The sequence below is a fragment of the Choloepus didactylus genome, chromosome 11, assembly GCF_015220235.1.
Source record: "Choloepus didactylus isolate mChoDid1 chromosome 11, mChoDid1.pri, whole genome shotgun sequence".
Lineage (NCBI taxonomy): Eukaryota > Metazoa > Chordata > Mammalia > Pilosa > Megalonychidae > Choloepus > Choloepus didactylus.
The window spans coordinates 1,843,807-1,864,383 of record NC_051317.1 but is presented as its reverse complement, the minus strand read 5'-3'; the positions used below and the strand labels follow the sequence as shown (position 1 = coordinate 1,864,383).

The following is a 20,577-nucleotide window of genomic DNA, read 5'->3' as shown; positions in this document are numbered from 1 at the left end:
TGGCTGGTGGGCCAGAGCTGAGCTCCGCGGGTCAACTACACCCACCCCCTCCCAACGCACACGCACCCCATCTTCAGGGTCATGTGGTTCTTGAAGGGACTATTCTGGGAACCACCCCCAGGAATCTGAGAAGGAACTGGGGGAAGTCTGAGCCTCCTCTGGACCCACCCTCCACCTCTCAGGGGCTGGGCCTCTGTTCCCTTTGGTAGAGGGGGGAGAAAGGGCGTCTGAGGACACAGTCACGGAGGAAGGCAGCCCACAGGCTGCTTTTGGACCTGGCAGGTGAAGGAGAGGAAGGAAAAGGGAGCCTAAGGAAAAGACAACTTAGCTCTGCCCAAGAGCCCACATCCTTGGCCCTAGCCCCAACCTCAGATTGCAACTGGTCTGAATTTAACTGACAAACAGCTATAAAAGGCCGTGTCCCTCTTCTAGACTCAGCATCACTGTCAGGATGGGAGACCTTCCCTAGAAGGAAAGAAGAAGGAGAACTTGCAATCTGTCAGTCCCTCATGTTATCCTCCTAAGAAGCCTAGGAGAGTAGGATGACCTGTCCCCAGGCAGATGAGGATGTTGGTTTCTCCAAGAGGCTAAGTGCTGGGGCCTTGTCCATCTCCAGCCCTCCTACCAAATAGCTCTTCTCCCTGGTAGCAGGTGGTCTGGGCTCCTGACATAGCTGGAGGTCAGGGCTGTACGCTGCTGTCATGGAGACCCAGCCTTTCCATCCAGTGTTCATTCGTCAGAGCCCAGTGATTGGTGGGTGAAGGATTCCAGCTTTGCCTGGGCCGTGCATTCCGGTTGACCTGCCTCACAAGGATCCATTCCTCCCCACCCTTTCCAACAGCAGCACCCTGACAATGCTTCCCAGACACAAACTGCTCAAGGAAGATCAAACAAGGGGTCCTGCCTTGTTCTCCCAGGGTAAGGGTTGGACACAAGGACTCAAGTGTGGCCAATCAGATTCTCTTTCCTGAGATTTTGGGTTCTGAGCACAGTAACCAAGAACAGAAAGTGGTGGCAATCAATTTATCCTGAAGGAGCCCTATTCATGTGTTACTACTGCCAAGATTTCTGGAACTGCCCTGGGGCCTGGCTGTTCCAGAACTGGGTTGCTAAGCATTTTCTGAGTGTACAGGTCCCCATACCCTTCTCATGCTTTCTTCTGAGGTTGGCTAGAGACAGTTTCTGTTGCTTGCAACCAAATAAATCTAACATAGCATTAACCTGCAGGCAATAAAGAGCTGGGCGTGATCATCCAAGCTGCCTGTGACCTGGCCCCACCTGCCTGACAGCTTCCTCTCCTGCCCCACCTGCTCCCACCATGCTGGATTGTTGTGGTACACCCTGAGCGTACCTCACTGGTTCATGCCTCTACTTTCTTTTCATGGTTTTACCCTAATTTATCTAATCAGCCCTCCCACTGATGGACATTTTAAAAATTGAGATATAATTCACAATCATAAATTCATTCTTTTAAATTATATAATTCAGTGGTTTTTAGTATAGTCACAAACTGTGCAATCATCACCACTATCTAATTCCAGAACATTTCTGTCACCTCACCAAGAAACCCCATAGCCATTAGCCATCACTCCCCATTCCCACGCCCACCACAGCTGCTGGAAACCATTAAATGCTTCCGGACTTTCGCACATGCTGGTTCACTTCCCTGGGATGTCCTTCCTCCTCCTCTCTCTTTACCTGCCTGGTAAATTCCCACTCATCACTTAAGAGCCAGCCTTTCAGGATGATCTTCCCTGACACCTCCTTCTTTGAGATGCCCCATCCTGCTCCAAAGCAAGTTGATTATTTCAACTCCCAGGAACTCCCATGTGCTTGCTGGTTTGGCTCTTAGCAGAGGATATTGAAATTGTCTATTGACTTGTTCCTCTTTCTCGCCAGACCAGAGGTTTTAAACTGTGGCCCAGGATGAACTCTAGGGGTTTGGGAAATCTGCTCCATATTTTACCCATGTGTGTATGTGCGTGTGTTTCCTGGGAGAGGGTTCATCAGCATTTCAAAAGGGTTCTAGGTAAAAAGCCACCGTTAAGCAAGTGTCCCGAAAGTAGGACATGCTTTCCTGGTTCTTCCATGTTCCAGTGCCTGATACAGCCTAGGAGGTTTTTTTTTGTTTTTTGATTTTTTTTTTTTTAATGTGCCTGGGCTATGAATGAACAGCATTTAGGAAAAGATCTCTTCTTTCAGGGGTTTTCCATCATCATTTCCTGTGAATCAGTTAAAAAACAATACAAAATAAAATATGGGTAAGTGTCAAAGGAAGGAGTTTGACACTTAAGTGTGTGCTCGTCCATCCATCCATCCATCCATCCATCCATCCATCCAAGATTTAAGCACCTACAAGGTCCCAAGCACAGTGTAAGTGTCAGAGCTCTGAGACACAAGCAGTTGCTTTGTGCATCACAGGTCTCCGAATGTAGAGGGAGGTGACATAAATCAAAGAAGGCTTCATCTGGGAGATGCAACTTGAGCAAAGCAAGTGTGATGAATAGGATTCAGACAAACCGAAAAGAGGCCTGGCAAGGGGGCTCTGAGTGTGTGTGAGTGTGTGTGTGTGTGAGTGAGTGTGGGTATGTGAGGGTGTGAGTGTTGTGTGTGTGAGACAGTGTGTGAGTGTGAGTGTTGTATTGTGAGTGTATGTGTGTGAGCGAGTGTGAGTGCATGTATGTGTGAGTGTTGAGTGTGAGAGTTTGTGTGAGTGTTGTGTGAGTGTTGTATGAGTGTGAGTGCATCTGTGAGAGTGTATATATGCATGTGAGCGAGCGTGTGCATTGTGCAAGTTTGTGTGTGTTGTGTGAGTGTGTGAACGCATGAGTGTATGTGTGAGTGTGAGTGGGGGGGCACTAATGGGGCCGACGCCAGGCCGTGCTAGTACCTGGAAGGGGGAGAGATTTCACCACCAACACTCGCCACAGCCCCGAGAGGGCTTCCTGATCCTCCAGGAGGCGGTGGCGCAGGGCAGCTGGCTCTGCCTGCGATGTGGTGTGGGGTGTAAGTACTGAGCCAGAGCACGGAGCCCAGTGGGTAAAAACACCGACCCTGAGCCCAGCTGGGCACTGAGCACAGGAGGATTTCATTAGCGTTGGAGAGGAAGGATGTGCCTGCTCCCAGGGAGGCCGGAGGGCAGGAGGCCGGCCAGGCAGGAAAGCTGACCCCGACGGCCCCTCCGTGGCAATTCAGCAGCCTGGGAAGCTGCTGGCGCTGAAGGAAGGTGGTGGGGGGAGCGTGATTCCATTCGTTAGCTCGACACTTACCCTGAAAGATGGAGGACAGCTGCCAGAAACAGGCAGAAACTCCCCTTGAGGAAGGAGAAGCCAGGCTATAGGAAATCAAGATTGTGCTGTTGTTGGCAGAGAAGGAATGAGCGCTCAGCCAGGGCCAACTGGGGGCAGGTGGGGGCCGGAAGGGAGGGACACTGACCCGGACAAAAGGCCTCGTGCAGGAGGCCCCCGTGCTGCTCCTTTAACCTCCCTCAGTGCCACAAAGATCCTGGAGCCGCCCCAACCCCTAACCTCTGTCTTTCTCTCTCCACCTTGCATGACCCCCTTTCTCTACATGCACTGCCTTGCAGGCCTCCTCTCGAGCCCCTCCCACTCTCCATCCCCACTCCATCTATGCCTTCCGCATGCTCAGCCTGCTCCTTCCCAGGGAGGTGCTTGCTGTTTCTTTTACCCCAAGTTCTTTCACTCCAAATCCAGTACATGACTAGCTCCCTTTCTCAGCCAGGCCTTCCCAGACCATCTTATCTCAGCTCTATCACAGTAAGCCCTTCTACTGTCTTTATGGTGTCTTCCACGATCCTATGTGCTCTCTTTTATTTGTTTGCTTGTCTCCTGCATTCTGTGCTGACCCCCTTCCCTCTGAGAATGGTAGCTCCAGAGAGCTTGGAGAAGATTTGTTTTGTTCACTGGTATATCTCAATACCAAGGACAAAGACAGGCATGTGTAGGTGTGCAGTGAATGAAGAAATGAATAGATGCATCACACGAGATGGCAGAGGTAAAAAGTGCAGAGGATCTCAGCCAGGATTCATGCTATTGTTTAAACACATGTGAACACCTCCTAATGTGTGGAAGGTGCTAGCCTACTCATAATTCAAGTCTCTAATGCCCCTACTTCCTCCTAATTGCTAACCTACCACATCTGGCTCATGATATATTCATATCAGCCATTTACACCTTAGTATGTATTCCAGATTGGTGCCAACTTCCTCAAGATATCTGTAGTTTGTTTCATTCGATATTACTTTACCTTCAGGGAAGCATTTTCTTGTGCTTATGATGTTATGCCTCATAAGATGCCACTACTCCACCCAAGAGTAAATTTGGATCTGGTCCTAGAAGAGAGGTTGTAACATTTGAAGAAAATTCTTGCAACTTTAAAATATATCCAATGCTTCCCAGAACCCTCAGTTCCAGTCCTATCTTTGTTGTTCTCTCCCTGTATTTCCCTGAGAAGACCTCTTTCCCTTCCTAAGCCTCCCTACCTGGGTCAACTGTAAAACGAGAAGCCCAACTATATGGCATATGAAATCTTCTTTCTTTGAATACTAGTAGAACTCTGAGAGACATTGTTTCCTAAGGAGAACCATCTCTGAGTTTTCAGGATGATATCCTGGGTGCAGATCAAGTCTTTAGCCAGCAGTTCAGTTTCCACAGTAGAAAGTTTCTGTTTATGGATATGTAACCTCCCCACCAACTGTGAAATCCCTCCCTCCTCTGGGTTCCTACATCAGGACACTCAGAGCTGTGTGTGGCTCCGGTGGCTTGCACGAAGGGTTCTTAGGTGAGGGATTCAATTCCCTGCTCCCCAAAGTGTTAAGCAAGAGTAAATGTTCTTGAGTTCAAGTAGCAGTCATCAGCGAGACGTTAAGAGGCACTTCCCAGCTCGGGGCATGGGAACACGCTGGAATGGGTTGCAGACAGAAGACCTGGAGATCTTTAGGAAGATCCGGTTGCTTTCTGGATGACTCATTCACTTCAGTCAAGTGTCACAGGTTTAAGTCACCCATGGAGACTGCCCCTGCTTTCAAATCCATAAATGGGATTAGTGATGCCTTGTTGCCCTGCCCACTGGGGGTGCTACTATAAGTGAAGCAGTCTGTGGTTCCTTTGGAGCCGGTTAGAGATGAGGTACCTGCATGGAGTCAAGTGATAAGACTGGTGTTGGGCTAGCAAATTCCTGTTCATTTTCTACACTCAGCTCAAGCATCTCCTCTTTTGGAGGAAAAAAAAAATGCCTTGCCTGACACCCCCATCCTCTCCTTTTTCCCCTGGTTGAATTAGATGCCTCTTCTTCGAGCTTGTTTGGCCCCTGTGCTGAACCCCTACCACAGCCCTATCCATCTCCTTGTCTATATGCCACTATTTCTCCCACAGGACTGAAAGCTTCCTGAGGGCCAGGCCCAGGCCCCCTTATCCTCTGCATCCCAGCTGCCATCCCGGGACAGGTGGGGCAAGGCAGGTATGTAGAGGATGCTGGATGAACATTGGAGAAAGGGGAGATTGGCTGAGAACTCATGTATCACACAAGACATATATGGGGAACCAGGTAAGGAGCCCTGGGTCTCGGGGTGGGGGGGTGGTCTGCAAAATTCCTCAGCCACTTCTTACTCAAGAGCCTTGATTGCCAGCAAAGTGCACCAAGTCCTCATCACATACGGAGCTCAGTGCTCATCTGCATAGCATCCTCCTTCCAGAACAGCCCTGGGCTGCAGGCACGAATACTAATGCACCATGCAAATGCCAGCCCAGAGAAAGAAAGCCCTGAACTGTCAATTAGCTCACCCCAGCACCACCTAGAGCGTCCAACCCCCCTGTGCACTACAGGCCAGCCCAGCACAAGAAGGGACAACAGAAACAGAGCTCATTGGAGAAGAGCCACTGTTACCAAGGCACTGCACTGTCTGGTGGGAGCCCAAGCAGGTGGCCTGCTGAGGAGTGGGCCAGCCCAGCCGCTCAGCAAGGGAGCATCCAGGGGCACACCAGGGACTAAGGGCCATGCTCTCAGGGAGCCAGGTTATATAATGGCTACCTGCGTGTCCTTGCTCCTGGTGGAGCTTCAACACAGTCACCTCTGCCATGCCACCTGCCTGCCAGGCCACCTGCGTTCAGGTGTTCGTGCATGGAACGCTGTGGCATCCTCTGAGCCAAGACAAAGGCTCTTTGCAGCCACGCTTCCATGAACTGGCTTATCACCCCAGGCGAGAGGTTGAGTAAAGAGCTCCCCAGCACCCCAGTTATTCTTCCTGATGCTACTCCATTCCTTTTCTCCTCCTTTTCTTCCCTTCCCTTCTCCTCTCCCCTTTTTGCCTACCTAGTTAATAACACAGGCTTTAAAGATAGACAGTACTGCGTTCAAATCCTGACTTCAAAAGATCACTCTAGTTTGTGGAGTTGGGCAAAGTGTATCACTTCTCTCAACCTCAGTTTGCCAATCTGTAAAATGGAGACAAGAGCAGTTCCTACCCAGCAGACCCCGGAGGATTCTTACATAAGTAGGTAAAAATTTTAGGTGACTTACTCCGGTTTGCCAGGAATGTCACTTTCTTTATTTTTGAGAATTGCTGAATTTAAATTTCAATTTCAAGTCCCCATTCTTCTCAGTGGCAGAAATGAAGTTCCAATCAACTCAGGATACCCCAGCCCCAGCATTGCAGGACAAATTTTTTTTTGTTTTTTTGGGAAGGGGGTTGCTGAGGAGCTCATGAAGCAGTGAGATGTGGGGTGGGCTCTACCTCCAGTGATCAGCCTTATCTTACTGTTTCTCAGGCAGGCAACCACCAAGATGTCCCGGGTCCTATGCATTCAAGTTGTGGTGCCATACCAGTCACCACTGGGTCCTCTCAGCCTGGACCCACAGTCGGCTTGTTCTCTGGGTCTTTCGGGGCTCACTTCCATGCCCCTCTTGGGTGCAGGGAAGAGTCATCTTCTCTCTTGCTAGCCTTGTCCAGGAAAGAAAGATGAGAACTACCTGCCTAGAAAAGATCCAGAGGCCTTGCAAGTCTTCTCCACAGACAGGCTTGGAGGGGTTGGGGACAGGACTTGGGTTTGTCCACTCTCTCAGCTCTACTTGGGAAAAGGACACGTCTCCCCAATTCCCAGATTCTCCCAAAGCCGGAATTTCAGTGCTGTACAGACCACAATGCCCCCAGGCTCCATTTGAGGAGGGTCAGAACAAATTCCTCTCCTGCTCTCTCAGGACTGGGAATCAAAGGGGCTATAACTGATCACTTGCTCTCCCAGGACTTTTATCTTAAGTCAATATCTGAGAAGGTGACCTTATTGTTTCCTGTTTCCGTGTGACCTCTGCCCCCCGTAGTTAGTGCCATGGATCTCTTGCTGCAATGTGGGGAAAGTATACGGTGCACAGGAAATAGCCTATTGCTATCTTATAGTTTTAGGGCTCCTCATTTCCCCAGGTCCCATTCCAGAGTCAGCCTTCAGCAGGATGGCAGCCACCACTCTTCTTTCCTCCTTCTGACATCCCGGCTTCTTCCTTCTCCCAGCTCCAATTACAGTGGCAGTGGCAGGGACGCTGGGCGGCTGGGAGCTGCATTGACCGGTTGAGCGGACCCTGCAGGGCCAGGGGCTTATCACCGGCATTGTTACTAATTGCCACGCACCACTGTTGCTGTCTCCTCCTCCCTGTCTGCTCACCTCCTCTGGGGTCTTCAGTCTGCAGAAGCCAGTGGGCTGGTGGGCATGGCTGCAGCCCCCAGGCACTAAGGGTACTGGTAGAAACAGCACTTGCCACTCAGAGGGTCCAGAGATTCTATACCCCTTCTCTCTGCCTCTGTCCCTCAGTGCCAAAGAGCTACATCAGAGCTTTGCATGCCCAGTGAATTGCTGCTTCCCCGGAGAAACAGTGCTAGAAGAAATGAGTTGCAATGGCAGCAGAAGGATTTGGGGCTAGATTGAGAGTGTGGGTTCTGGAGTCAGAATGCCTGGGTTCAAATCCAGGGGAACCACTTACCGGCTGTGTGACTTTGGGCAGGTCACTTAACCTCTCTGTGCTTTGCTGCCTTATATACAAAATGGGGGGGGGGGGTTAATCATAATACCCATCCTATGGGGCTATTGCAAGGATTACATGAGACCAGGCATGTGACTGGCTCATAGTAAGAATTCAATAAACATTAACTATTGTTGTTATAGTAATCATTATATAAGCCAAGGAAAATGAAGAGGGGGAGTGAACACAACTGACTCCTGGACATTTACCCAAGCAGGTTATGGATCCATATTTTACACATCATTTAGAAAGTAAGAACTTCTGCCCACTGTTCCTGTCCCCAGTCATTTTAGCTTGTCCTATCAGTCCAGAATCACACAGCTCTGGCCCAGAAAAAAAATTGCCCAGGGCCATCCCCACTCCAGGTGGGCCCTGCTCTGCCCAGTTCTTACCTCCAACCACCACCCCTTTTCTAACCCAACCCCACCTTGATTTCTTGACCCCAACTCTACCCTGACATTTGCCCTCCTAACCTGATCTAGCTGGACCTTGCTGAGTCAGAACTTTTGTTTAGGATGGGGCTGTCCAGCCTGGCCAGAATCAGAGGCCAGTTTCCCCAGGGACAGAGCTGGAGAGGCAATTCTGACAGTTTCTCGGTGAAGATGAGGCTCTTCTTGTGGGCTGTTTCTCCTGGCCCTTGCCCTCTTTGTCTATGAACACCCCAAGCTGGTGATCATAAACCTCTGTGCCCCGGAGACAAGCTCAGGGTTTGATAAACAAGAGGGATTCACAAAATACACTTGCTAAGTTGTGAACAAATGAATGAATGAGTGAATGCATGAATGAAGATGAATAATGTTGACTATGCTGTAGCACATAAATGCTTCTTCTCACTAAATCCCCCCAACAACCCTAAGAAATAGACATGATTTGTAGCCTCATTTTACAAATGTAGAAACTGAGGCTCTGAAAAGTTAAAGTCACACAGCTGAGAAATGAATGGATCAAATCCCTGACCATAATCTGCTCTCCTTAGGACAGTATCTTCACCACGTGTCCATGGATGTGCTTCAGGTGGGACGGTCACAAACACCATACATTTTATGCCAAGTGTGAGTGTGTGAGCCCATGCACACATGGGTATTTTGGGGGAGTGGGTGCACAGGTTTCGTCAGATTGCCTAAAGATTAGCTTTAAATATATGTGACTCCATCCACCCTTCCTCCTTCCTTCCCTCCTTCCATCCAGACTGAGATCCAGGGCTCGTTCACATTTGTGAAGATCCTCCTGGTGTCTGGCACAGTGCTGGCCCAAATGACTTCTCTGTCCTCCATGACACATAACTCTGCTTCCGATAATGAATACTGAGATGCTCAGGAATGTCCCCGCTCCATGCCCACCCCTCCTGCCACTCCTGGCAGGATCTGGGAGACTGGGAAGGGCTTTGCTGCCAGCGTCTTGCTGGCGTGGGTGGCTGCACTCTGTCTGAACTCATCTGAGCCCTGGTGGAGACTGTTCCGTCGCTGAAGCATGAAAGGGGAACCCTTGGGGCAGTGCAGTTGCCAGGACACGAAGGGCAGTCTTGTCCTGAATCCCCCTTGCTTTGCCTCTCCCCTGCAGCCCACATGATCGTGCTCTACTCCGGGCACAGTCAACCTTGACAGATGAGGCCATGCCTGATGTGTCAGGATGTGGCCCGGGAGAGGCACTTCCCAAGCCTGACTCCTCACAAACAGGTCTTTCCTTCGTCCTGGGGAAATGGGAAGACAGTGCTGCAAAGAGGGTAGGAAGGGGAAACAGGGATGGAGTCAGCATTTCCCTTCTCCAGCCAGAGTCACCGTGTGCCAGGCACTTATGTAATCATGATCCCTCTCGCCTCCACCCTGCCACCCTCATCGGTGGGATGAGTTCGCTTGCACACACAAGGAAGTTGAGGCTCTTGAAGTTCAAGTAACTTGCCCAAGGTCACAAAACAAACCCAGGATTTAAAGCCTGATCTCCTTGACTTGAAAGTCTTATCTATTCCCCTGACCTCTGAAGATTAATATCTATCTGTGACATCACTTCATTGTTTGCAAAAACATTATCCTAGCTGGCTTCTCTGAGCAACCCCCACCCCAAATTCATCAGCCCCCCTCTTTTCTTCCCAGCCTGATTGCAGTTATGATTATGAGAAGATTTCATTGTTTTTAGCCCTAGACTGGCAGCTCCCTGAAAGCAGGGGCTCTTGCATCTTTCTGCTCATTCATTATTGATCCCCATGTTTAGAATAGTGCCTGGTTGATAGATGGGGTTTGATAAATATTTGAGTGAATTAATAAATGAGTGAATGAACCCCTGAGCAAATAACAATAACGGACATTGGCAGAGAGCTTCACAGAAAGACAAAGCATTTCCCTTTTATTTTCTCTTACCCAACTTCATGAAGCCAGTGGTCATAATCCTGTTTTGCACGTGGGAAGCTGAGGCTGGGACAACAATTAGCAAGAGAAGAAGGGACATGAACCCAGGGCTGGATGATGACACCCTTTCCCCTGCCCAGAATTATCTTTGTTCAAGTATTTGTGGAGCACATAGGATGTTCTGGGTCAGGCTAAGTTGTGGTGCATGGGGGTGGCAGGATGGGGGTGGGGGGACATCCAAAGCAGGAGAAGATGCAGCCTTTGCTTTCTAAAAGCTTTCGGTCTATTTGAGGAGAATAGACTTATGTATGCAGAACATTTGGGAAATGGTACAAGAAGCAGCAAGCATAGTGCTGAATTGCACATAATCAGGTGCCAACCACATTCGCTTCCTGAACTAATCTGCGTCTTTCAATACCAGATGGGGACCCTGAGAATAGATTTCCTATAAAACAGATGAAGAGCAAAGATGGAAGCCAAGAGGAAGGGGCTGTGGCTTACCCATTTTTTATGTCCCTCTCACCCAGTATGGTGCCTGGCCCACAGCACAGTCTTAGCAGTGGCCACACTATGAGCCAGGCACCCTACTAAATGCTGTAGGAATGTTGCCTCATCAGCAACACCAAGACGTGGGTACTATTATAATCCACAAGAAGATTAAGAGACTTCAGAGGGACTGCTCATCATGCCCGAAGTCACAGCTAATAAGTGGCAAAACCAGGATTTGATCCCCAAGTCCATGCACTTAATCTGACCTCATCTACCTCTGGACAAGGTGGAAACTCAGAGAAACTCCATTGTTGGCAGGGATGGGAAGAACCATGGCTGAGGGACCAGCATTTACAACGAAAGAAGGAGAGGGGAGAGGGAGGGAGGGATGTAGGGATGGTGGTCACTCTAGTGAGAACACCATGTTGGGGACAGCAGGGCACGTGCCTCTTGCCAGCAGGTTGAATGATGGGGGGCTCCAGCAGTACCCCCTCACACGTCTGCACTGTTGTACCTTCTCTCCCTCACAGTCCTCTGCCCTGTTGCAAGTTCCCAGGAGACAGGTAGTGGGTCTGCTGTCATCTTCTTTCTCTCTTGGAACTCACACTTACCACTTATTCCTACTTGGACACATCTTTTGGGAGCAATTCCTGGGTGACGTTGGGTTTCACTGCATGGTCTGTGTGTGTGTGGGTTTCTATTTATCTGCAGATAATACCTGCCTCATAGGGTGTCATCCATAAGAAATGAGCTGTGTGCATGTAAATATCTGGCACACAGTAGATGCTCGATAAATATTGTTGAATGGGTGGATGAATCTTCACACAGGAGACTGCTTGCTTCCTCTAAAGAGCAAGGATAATCTGGCAATTCTTTTTTTTTTTTTTTTAAACTAACTGGGTCACGGAGCAAAGAAAATTAGTTCACTCTGCATAGATTGACTGAACTGCTGCCAGAAACCAAGAACGAAGAAGACAGGGGTAAAGAGCTAAATGAGAGGTGGTCCCTGCCCTTAAGGAGCTTGCAGTCCAGAGGGAAAAACATGGAAGGGAAAGGGACATGGGGAACCAAAGTAATGAGGATTCTGGTAGGAAAAGGAGCCCCAGTGCTGCAGGTGCCAACTGGGGCCAGGAAGATTCCTGGAGGAGGTGACACCTGGAGAAAATCTCCAAGGATGAGCAGCAGTGGCCGGATGAAGAAAGGGGTGAGAAAGGTATTCTAGGCAGAGGGAACAGCATATGCAAAGGCCCTGAAGCAGGACCACAGAGGGCATGTTCAAGACCACTGAGGGGCTCTCTGCAGCTGGAGCCACCAAAGGAGCACTGGGGAGTAAGGGAGAATGGCAGATGAAGCCAGGTTACTGGAGTCCCATAATTCATGTTCAGCAGTTTGGACTTGATGTTGTGACTTCGCTTTATTCTCACTGCTCAGAGGCAGCCAGTTGCGAATGCCCTCGGAGGAACTTAGCTATTTCACATCTGTAAAATGGAGCAATTTGTCTGGACTCGGCTCTCTCGGAGGGTGGTGGGGAGGAGGAAATGTGAGAATTGTATTCCAGCCTTTTGTGAACTCTCAGGTGCTGTCCTGGCCATTCTCATTCAGATAGTGTGGGGATTTGCAGAGCTCCAAGGGTGAAGTGGCCTGGCACTCCTCAAGCGCTGTCCCTGAGAAGGTGGCAAATATGCCCAAGAATTGCACCACAACCTCCTCCCAGCAGACGTTCCTTCTTCTTTGAAAATTGGCCATAGGGTGGGGCTCTGGCACACACACCCCCATCCTATTGGGTCCTTTTGTGACCCTGGGCTTCAGCCCCCACACCCCTTCCTCCCTAGCACTGAGGACAGGAGGGAGGTTGGAGCCAGCCCCTACCAGCCCTGCTCCATGATCCAGGGTTCCAGGCTACTGGACATAGACAAGCCCCGAGTGTGCAGTTAGAAGACCAGAGCAGATCTCTGTAGCACAATGGCCCTCAGTGTCCCCATCTGCCAAACAGGAGGGTTCCCAGAAGGTGGTGACAGAGTCCTGGGCTCCAAGTCCGAATCCTAATCCAGGCAGTGTAACTTCAGGCAAATTTCTTATCATTGGTAAGCCTCGATTTCTCTCTATGGTGATAACCAGACATGACCTCCCTAACTCCTCTGGTGGGCACCACATTGGGTGATTGGTTATATAGCAAAAGGCAAAGCAATTGAAAGAGGTGGGTGCTATGAAGTGCACCTCCCTATTGCTCTAAATGGGATGTATGTTGGGATTTGAGAAAGCATCAATTGTCATATAGGTGATGAAAATGATGACAATCTATTCAGTGTCTCTGGCCAACTCACAGACAACTGCATCCCTGAAGGGGTGGCCAATGGGCCAGAATGAGGGGAAGCAGCTCCTGGGGGTCCTGCATGAAGCCCTGGGGTCTGACTATATGCCTGTGTGGCTTTGAGCCCGTGTATGCAGGTGACTGCTATGCTATTGGCACCAGCTGTGTGTGTATCTGCGTGCCTGTGTGTTTGTGTTTCTCTGTGTCTTGTGTAGGGTCGTAGGGATGTACCCGTGGGTGATTGTAGCCTTGTGGGTCTGGATGTGTGAACAGCAGTGGTGTCTGTGAGAATCCCCATGTGTGGGTATGAGGGGCCTGTGACCATATGTTTGTGTGACTTTGTGTGAGTATGTTTATGAGACCATATGTTGGGCAATTCTGTAAACTGTAAACATGGTGTGTGTTTGTGTGGTGGAGGAAATGACTGCGAAGGGGTCAGAGAGCAGCTTGGGCAAAGGACTCAGGGCAGATCAGAGGGTCTCAGTGGACCCCAGACTGCTCCGACCTGGGGGAAGGAGAGCCCCTCCTCAACCTTTCAGGGAGCACACAAGGACTGGGGCAGGCTCTTCAGAGACCCCCAAACCTTTTCCTTTCACAGGAAGCTTGGGATGGTGGTTGGGGTTCAGATCAACATTGGGAGGGAACGTTTGTCCTGACTTGGAGTGAGACTTCATGGCAGGGAGACTGCCTCCTAAACTCAGCCATTATGCCTCAGCACCAAATTCATGATCTGCCCCACAGGGGAGGACTAATAAATCCTTGTGGAAGTGGGGGAGAAAAGGGAGAAAGAGGAAGAAGAAAGGAAAAGAGAGGGAGGGAGAGAGAAAGGGAGGGAGGGAGGGAATGAGGAGAGCCAGAGAAGGGGAAGCAAGGGCCTCTACCAGTTCCTTCCCTCTCCCCAATTCCCTGTCATTGGGTGGGCCCTGGCTTGGAGGGTCCTGCAGACTTCTGGAGACCCTACCTACAGAGCAAGAGGCATCCCACTCCCACGGCAGCCCAGTTGGCTGTATGTTCTCCAGCCCTCCAAGGGTGGGCAGACTTTCCCCCACCCAATGAATTCAGGAAGTGGGTTAAATAAGATTTCCCTTGAAGTCAAATGAAATCACAAGGACATACACACACATACTCTGTTCTCGCTCCGGGGCAATCTCTGCCCACTGAACCCCACCCATCAGCCAGGTGCCTAGCCCGGGGTCTGTGTACCCAGGAATGCATCCTCCCGGGGAGCCTCGGGGCCGTCGCGGGCGCGCAGCGGGGCGCGCAGGGGGGCGGGCGCCAAGCGCCCCTCGGGAAGCCCTCGCCCCCTCCCCGCCCTTTCCCGTGGTTACGCGCCGGCTCTGCTCTCTGCCGCTCAGACTCTCACCCCGAGCCCGCGCAGGAGGCAGGCAGGCGCGCGGCGGCTCCCGCTCCGAGCCCGTCCCAGGCTCTGTTCATTCATGATTGGTACGCGGTCCCCCGAGACCCAGCCCGAGCGCCGGGAGGGGAGCCGAGCGTGCGGCCGGAGGGGCGGGCGGACCGCGGCTCCCACACCGCACGCGGCGCCGGCTCCAGAGCATCATCGGCGGGGCAGGCAGGCGCGCGGGCCCCGTGTCCAGTGCCGTGCAGGCTTCGGGGCAGCGTCCTCGGCCCTTTGCGAAGGAACCGGCCTGGCCCCGCCATCGCCCCGGGAAGCGGTTCCGAAGGCTCGCGGGGAGCGGCCGGCGCTGTGAGTCAGTGCATGTGCGGGGCTGAAGAAGGAAAAGAAAAGCCTCCAGCTCCCCAGCCCCACGCTCGCTGAATACTAAGCTGCAGGCAAGCCACCGTGGGCTTTTTTTTTTTTTTTTTTTTTTTTTTTCCCTCTCTCTTCAATTTAGAGTAGACAATCCACAACTGATTTTTTTCTAGAGGAGGGGAGGAGAAGGGGCCGGCGTCCCAAGTGGAACACAAGTCGTTGCTGCCATGGGGGCCGTTATGGGCACCTTCTCGTCTCTGCAAACCAAACAAAGACGACCGTCTAAAGGTAAGCCAGCTCCTTCTTCCTTTTTTTAACCCTGGCTGGGTTTGGGGGTGCTGGGTGCTGAGATGGAGTGTGCCACCTGGCCCCCTGGCCCAGACCCCCCTCTCCACGATACAGGTTCTTGTATGCAAAGGAGTTAGGAGCTGGAGGGGGGTTTGGTGTGAACACCCGTGAACATCCAGGTGGACACTGGCTCCAGGGACAGTGGGAGCCCTGTGGGGCACCAGGTGCCAGGACCCTCCTCCTGGGGAAATCTCTGGTTGTGGAAGATAGAGGAGAATTCACGGGTGGAGGTGACTGCATTCCCTGGGTGGAAATATTGGGAAGCTCTTCTCGTTCCCATGACAGCTGGCACTTGTGCCACTGTGGACATCCGGCAAGGTGCACCCCTTCCAGGCACAATGCTGGGTGCACACCTGGTGGTTTCCAGCAGTGGGGAGAGTGTGTGTGCTCTGCCTGCTCACCCCATAAACCTCTGCAAGCCAAAAGGAGTCAGCTGCTGCCAGGGTTGTAAAACTCCCAGGCTCCTGTCCTCGCGTCTCAGGGAATGATTAGGAGTTGGGGCATCACAAAATGTGCTGCTGTGCTCTGGGAACCACTGGGGAGCAGGGGGGAGGCACCATCAAGGTGTGTACAAAGCTGGGCTTACATCAAGGATTAAAATGCATAATATTCTGGTGTCCCTCATGCCTGGTATCTGCTCTCTAGCAGCCTTTCCCCAGCTGCCATTTGCCCAATCTCATGGTGGAAAAGTTGTCAAATGGGCCCATGTGAAGTTGGAACAAACGTGTTGGCTCACGAGGGACTGTGCAGGACTAAGCAGCACTTAGAAAGTTGTTGGGGCAGAGATTGGAAATGGTCAGGAAAAGCAAGAGGAAGGTTTTTGTTCTTTTCTTTTTCGTTTAATACTCAAATGCCATTGTGAGTGGTAGAAGGATTTTAAGTAACCTGGAACTTAAACCTGCAAGTTCTATTATTGGAGCCCTGGTTGTGGTTACAGGTGGGGGTTACGATTCCCACCCCTTATGCTGGCTAATGATTAGGACGGTGTTAGGATAATGGTACATACTCAGTCTTTCCTGACTCATTAGGGAAATCTGCATCTCAGATCACCCCATGAGTGACCTATCCTTAGAGGCTCCAGAAAGAGGAGTCTGGGCATCTGGCCTCAGGGATGTCAAACTGGCTGAGCACCGAGGAAAGAGATCTCTGGGTGAAGGTCCTAGTGGATGAAGCTTGAATGGCATCTACAGCCTAGAACCCAGAAAGAAGCTCGGGCCCATTTGCCCAGCTGCGTTACACATCTCTGGCAGGGAAGGAACCAGTTGCCTTTGACTAGCCCAGGACAGAGCAGGTCTGCAAGCCTGGGCCCAGAACGTTGGCATTCAGAGTCTGTCTCTCACAGATCCTCAGACACTGCTTGGCTGGGTATAATGCACAGCACCAACTGAGGTCTCCTCCCCAGTCATCTTTCTGACCACCATCAGGTCCCAGAGGCCAGGGGACTGTGGGGACAGCAAACTCAGGGGTTTGTTTTAAAGTATTTCCAATGCCTGTGGCACTCCTGGCATCCCCTGGGAGGCAGCAGGTGTTACAGAAAGAGCTCAGAAATGTCAAAAATTAATTTTGGTGATGAATGCACAACTAATATAATGGTACTGTAAACAATTGAATGTGCTCTTTGTTTTGTATGACTACATGGTATGTGAATATATCTCAATAAAATAAATTTAAAAAAAAAAAAAGAAAGAAAGAAAGAGCGCAGGCTCCAGGGTCAAATGGAGTCTGGGTGAGAATTCCGGGTCCCTAGCTCCCTCCTGTGTGGCCTTAGTCCCTTCACCTCTCTAAGCCTCTGTGTTCTCATCCATAAACTGGATGGGAATACTACACCCAGAAGGGAAACTGGGTGTGCAGGAAGTGGGTGACGGTGTTGGCTGCAACCACCCGGGAGCCAGACTGAAGCCAAAGGAAGCATTTGTGAGGAGGTGAGGCTCAGGTGACCAGTGGACCTGGGCAAACACTGCTTTCTGATATTCCTGTCCTGCACAAAACTCCAGGCCACCCTGGATGATTTCCCCCAGGATTCTCAGAAGGAGAAGGGAGGGACACCAGCCTTTAGTGAGCCCTTACTGTTTGCCCCTGCACAGTGCTCAGTGCTTTATCTGTGCTTTCTCATTTAACCTTCACGATAAGGCTCCCTTGAAACCCACAGCAGGTTCTCCATCAACCTCTGCAAGCCAAAAGGAGTGAGGCCTATTGGGTGGGTCCCCAAGACAAGCTGCCCCCCAGCCTTGAGTGGTCAGGCCCTCCTGCACGGAGCCCAGGCAGTGCTCCTTGATTCTCCTAGCAGTCCAGCTGCATTCATTTCCCCAGGCATTTGCCCCAGGAACAGAGTCTTATTCACAGTCTTGCTCAGTGGAATAATGATCAGCAAAAGACCCTTCTGCAGTGTGTGTGTGTGTGTGTGTGTGTGTGTGTGTGTGTGGTTCAGCTTGGAAGCCTAGATAGAGCACTGCCTGGGGAGATCAGTGATAAGGGATCATTTTCTGGCAAGTCCGCTTTCCCCCTCAGGGCCTCAGTTTCTCCAATGTAAAAAGAGCAAGTTCTATTAAGCATTTTGTCAGTCCCACCCAGTTCTTAAATTCTAAGATTTCTATTGCTGATGCTCTTACTGAGTGAATACTATGATCTCTCAGACATCGGCTCAAATTAGACGCAGTCAGGAGAGTGGGTAGGATCTTCATCTCCGGAGTCTGTCTGCCTGCTGGGTTCAAACCCAAGCTCTCCCACTTATTAGTTGTATGGTTAAGCCTTGTTTTCCTCAATTATAAAGCAGTCACAGTAGCAGTTGCCATCTTAAAATAGCCGTGGTGTGGCATGGACTTCAGGGATCATGAACATTTAGATGCTTAGCACAGGCTCTGCCATGCAGTAAGTGGTCAAAACATTGTAGCCACTATTAAATGTATGGCTGTATTGTTTGAGCTTCCAAATGCCTAGGGTAAGGCTATCCTGGAAGTAGTTGGTGCCTCTGAAAGACGATTAGCTCGTTTCTGGAGCCCTCTCCCTGCCCTATCCAGGGAGCTAAGACCGAAACCCAGGCCTTCAGATGCTGGACCTACTGCTGCAGCCCCTGCTGACCTCTGCTCTGTGGCTGATGCTGCAAACATCACAGCCTGCTCAACTAAGACCCTGAATACTTCAAAAATACAACCGGAAGCACAAGTATATTTTTTAAATAGGGGAAAAAAAACTCCACGTGATTACGGCCACCAGAGGAACGTACTGAGCCCAACCTGGGTGTTCAGAGGGAGCTTCCTGGAGGCAGCAGAACTCTAAATTAATTTTAGAGCTAAGACATTGAATAAAAAGATCAGATTCATTTTCTCTCCTTTCTGTTTGGAACCTTTGTCTTTAAGAATTGGAAAAGCTCTGCTTTGGGGAGTCAACCTCTGTATCCCAGTCACAAGTAGAATTCCTGGCTCCAGCAGTTTTGCATGAGCTTATCATAGGAGGCCACTGCTATGGAGTTGAAAGCTAAATGAGAAGGTCTGGGGTAAGTGGGTGACCAGAGAGGGATCGCGCAGGTGCAGCTGCCTGGCCTGGGGGTGGGGGTGGGGTGGGGGGCTGGAGAATTTGGGGAGAGCATCACTAGACCCAGGCCACCTCAATGGAGATTTGTCTATAAGCAAATGATCCCCCATAGCACGGGTGGCTGGATTGTGTATCCTTCATGACTGAGTGAAAGCATTCAGAACTTTCAGAAAGGGCTGAGCTTGGGACATCCAGGATGCTTGTGGAGTAAACAAACAAACCAAATCCCACAGCAATTATATGTATATATATATAGGCCACATGGCAAGGTAGAGACAAATCTGGGATTGGTCCCCAGGCTCTTAGATCGATAAGCACCTCTGAGGACTTATGGAAGCCAATACTGATGAGGCTGGGTTTATTGATTCAGACAGTGTATCAACTTAGAGAGATCTGGGAGTTGAACAAGCGGCTGTGAGAGGTAGAGAAACTGATCTCTGTTGCCATACTGTCCTGGGTTTAGGGGACTTTTGGCAAATTAGTTCACCTTGGAAATGCCAGTTTCCTTACCTGAAAAAGGGGAAGAACCGTTTATAGAGATGTTCATGCTTTACCTGCCCCTACATCTTTGTCTATCCTTTAAACTCTGTAAACTCCCTTCCCCCACCCCTACCTTCTTTGCTAGTAGTTAAAATTCGATCCACATTCTAAGACCTCATTCAGCTGCTTCCACATGCAGGAAACCTTCTCCAAGCCCTAGAGAGAAGCAACTTCTCCTAGCTGAATTCCTAAATTCTTTTAAGGTGTACATGTTCATGACTCTCAAGTCATGCTTTGAACTAGACAATCAGTGACGGTGTATTTAATCCCTGTCCTCCTCGCCCTACAGCTTATAGGTTTCTTAGGGGCAGAGACCTTGTCTGATTTATTCTTTACAGTCTCCAGCTTGGTGCCTTGCACATAGTAGGTAGTCAATAGATATTTCCTGGAGGAAATTATAAATAACAGGATAGTTGGCTGCTGTCATTTATTTCCTTAGAGCTGCAGACTCTGCAGGAAAAGTTAGCTTCCCATGGGAATTTCAGTTACCAGCCTTCTGCCCAGAATGAATTCTGTTATTTGGTCTGCTGGCTTTCAATTGGCTTTGTTCGTGAAATGTACAGAATCTGTTTACCATTTAGAAGGAAAGTGCTGAGAACAGTGCTCCCACCTACCCACAGCCCCTTGCTATGCACAAAAGGGTGGGGTGTCCTCAGCCAGTGCCAGGCAGTTCTGGTCCCGAATCCCAGAAGGAGCTCAATGGAGCCAAAGATGTTAAGAAAGAAGGAAAATGGAAAAGACCAGAAGACGGAGGTGAAAGGACGACTGCCTGACATCAGTGAGGTTGCTTCACTGAGGATCTTTTTGAATACCCGGAAGGGCTTTGCTCAATAAATTTCAAATAAGTTTGAAAATGTGTGAATGCATACATTCTCAAATGAATGAAAGGATGAATCTGAGAATAAATGAATGAGTGAATGAATGAGGAAGCAAATGAATTATCATATGAGTGAAGGAGAAAATTAGCAAAAGAATGAATGATTGAATGAATGAGAAATTAAATGAATTAGTAAATGAATGACACACAGAATGACTGAATAAATGAATAGTTGAATGAATGAATGGATATGTCCCTAAATTTGATGAAGGCCTAGAAAAGCTATGATCAAAGTCTTTCTTTTCATGAATACTATTGATAGTCATGCTCTCATAATCCTGGAATTCTAGCTCTAAGCCCCACCCCCCAACTTTGAAATTTGGAAGGAGTCAATTAAAGGCTGCTTTGAAAGGAAGCCTTGGTACAGATTCTGGTAATGTTTTGGATGCCAGTAGGAGTG

The 20,577-nt window shown here is 50.0% G+C and overlaps 1 protein-coding gene across 2 annotated transcripts in view; it reads left to right on the top strand.

The window, feature by feature from the left end:
- Positions 1 to 20,577, top strand: part of KCNIP1 (potassium voltage-gated channel interacting protein 1) — a 424,587-nt gene that overhangs the window by 141,579 nt on the left and 262,431 nt on the right. The window contains exon 1 of one of the 2 annotated variants that reach the window (XM_037799140.1): positions 15,095 to 15,169. The exons of the other annotated variant lie outside the window; for it this stretch is intronic. Within the exon in view, the coding sequence (XP_037655068.1) occupies positions 15,109 to 15,169 (61 nt within the window). The 5' untranslated portion in view covers positions 15,095 to 15,108. Of the gene's footprint in view, positions 1 to 15,094; positions 15,170 to 20,577 lie in introns of those variants that run through there. 2 annotated transcript variants of the gene reach the window in all.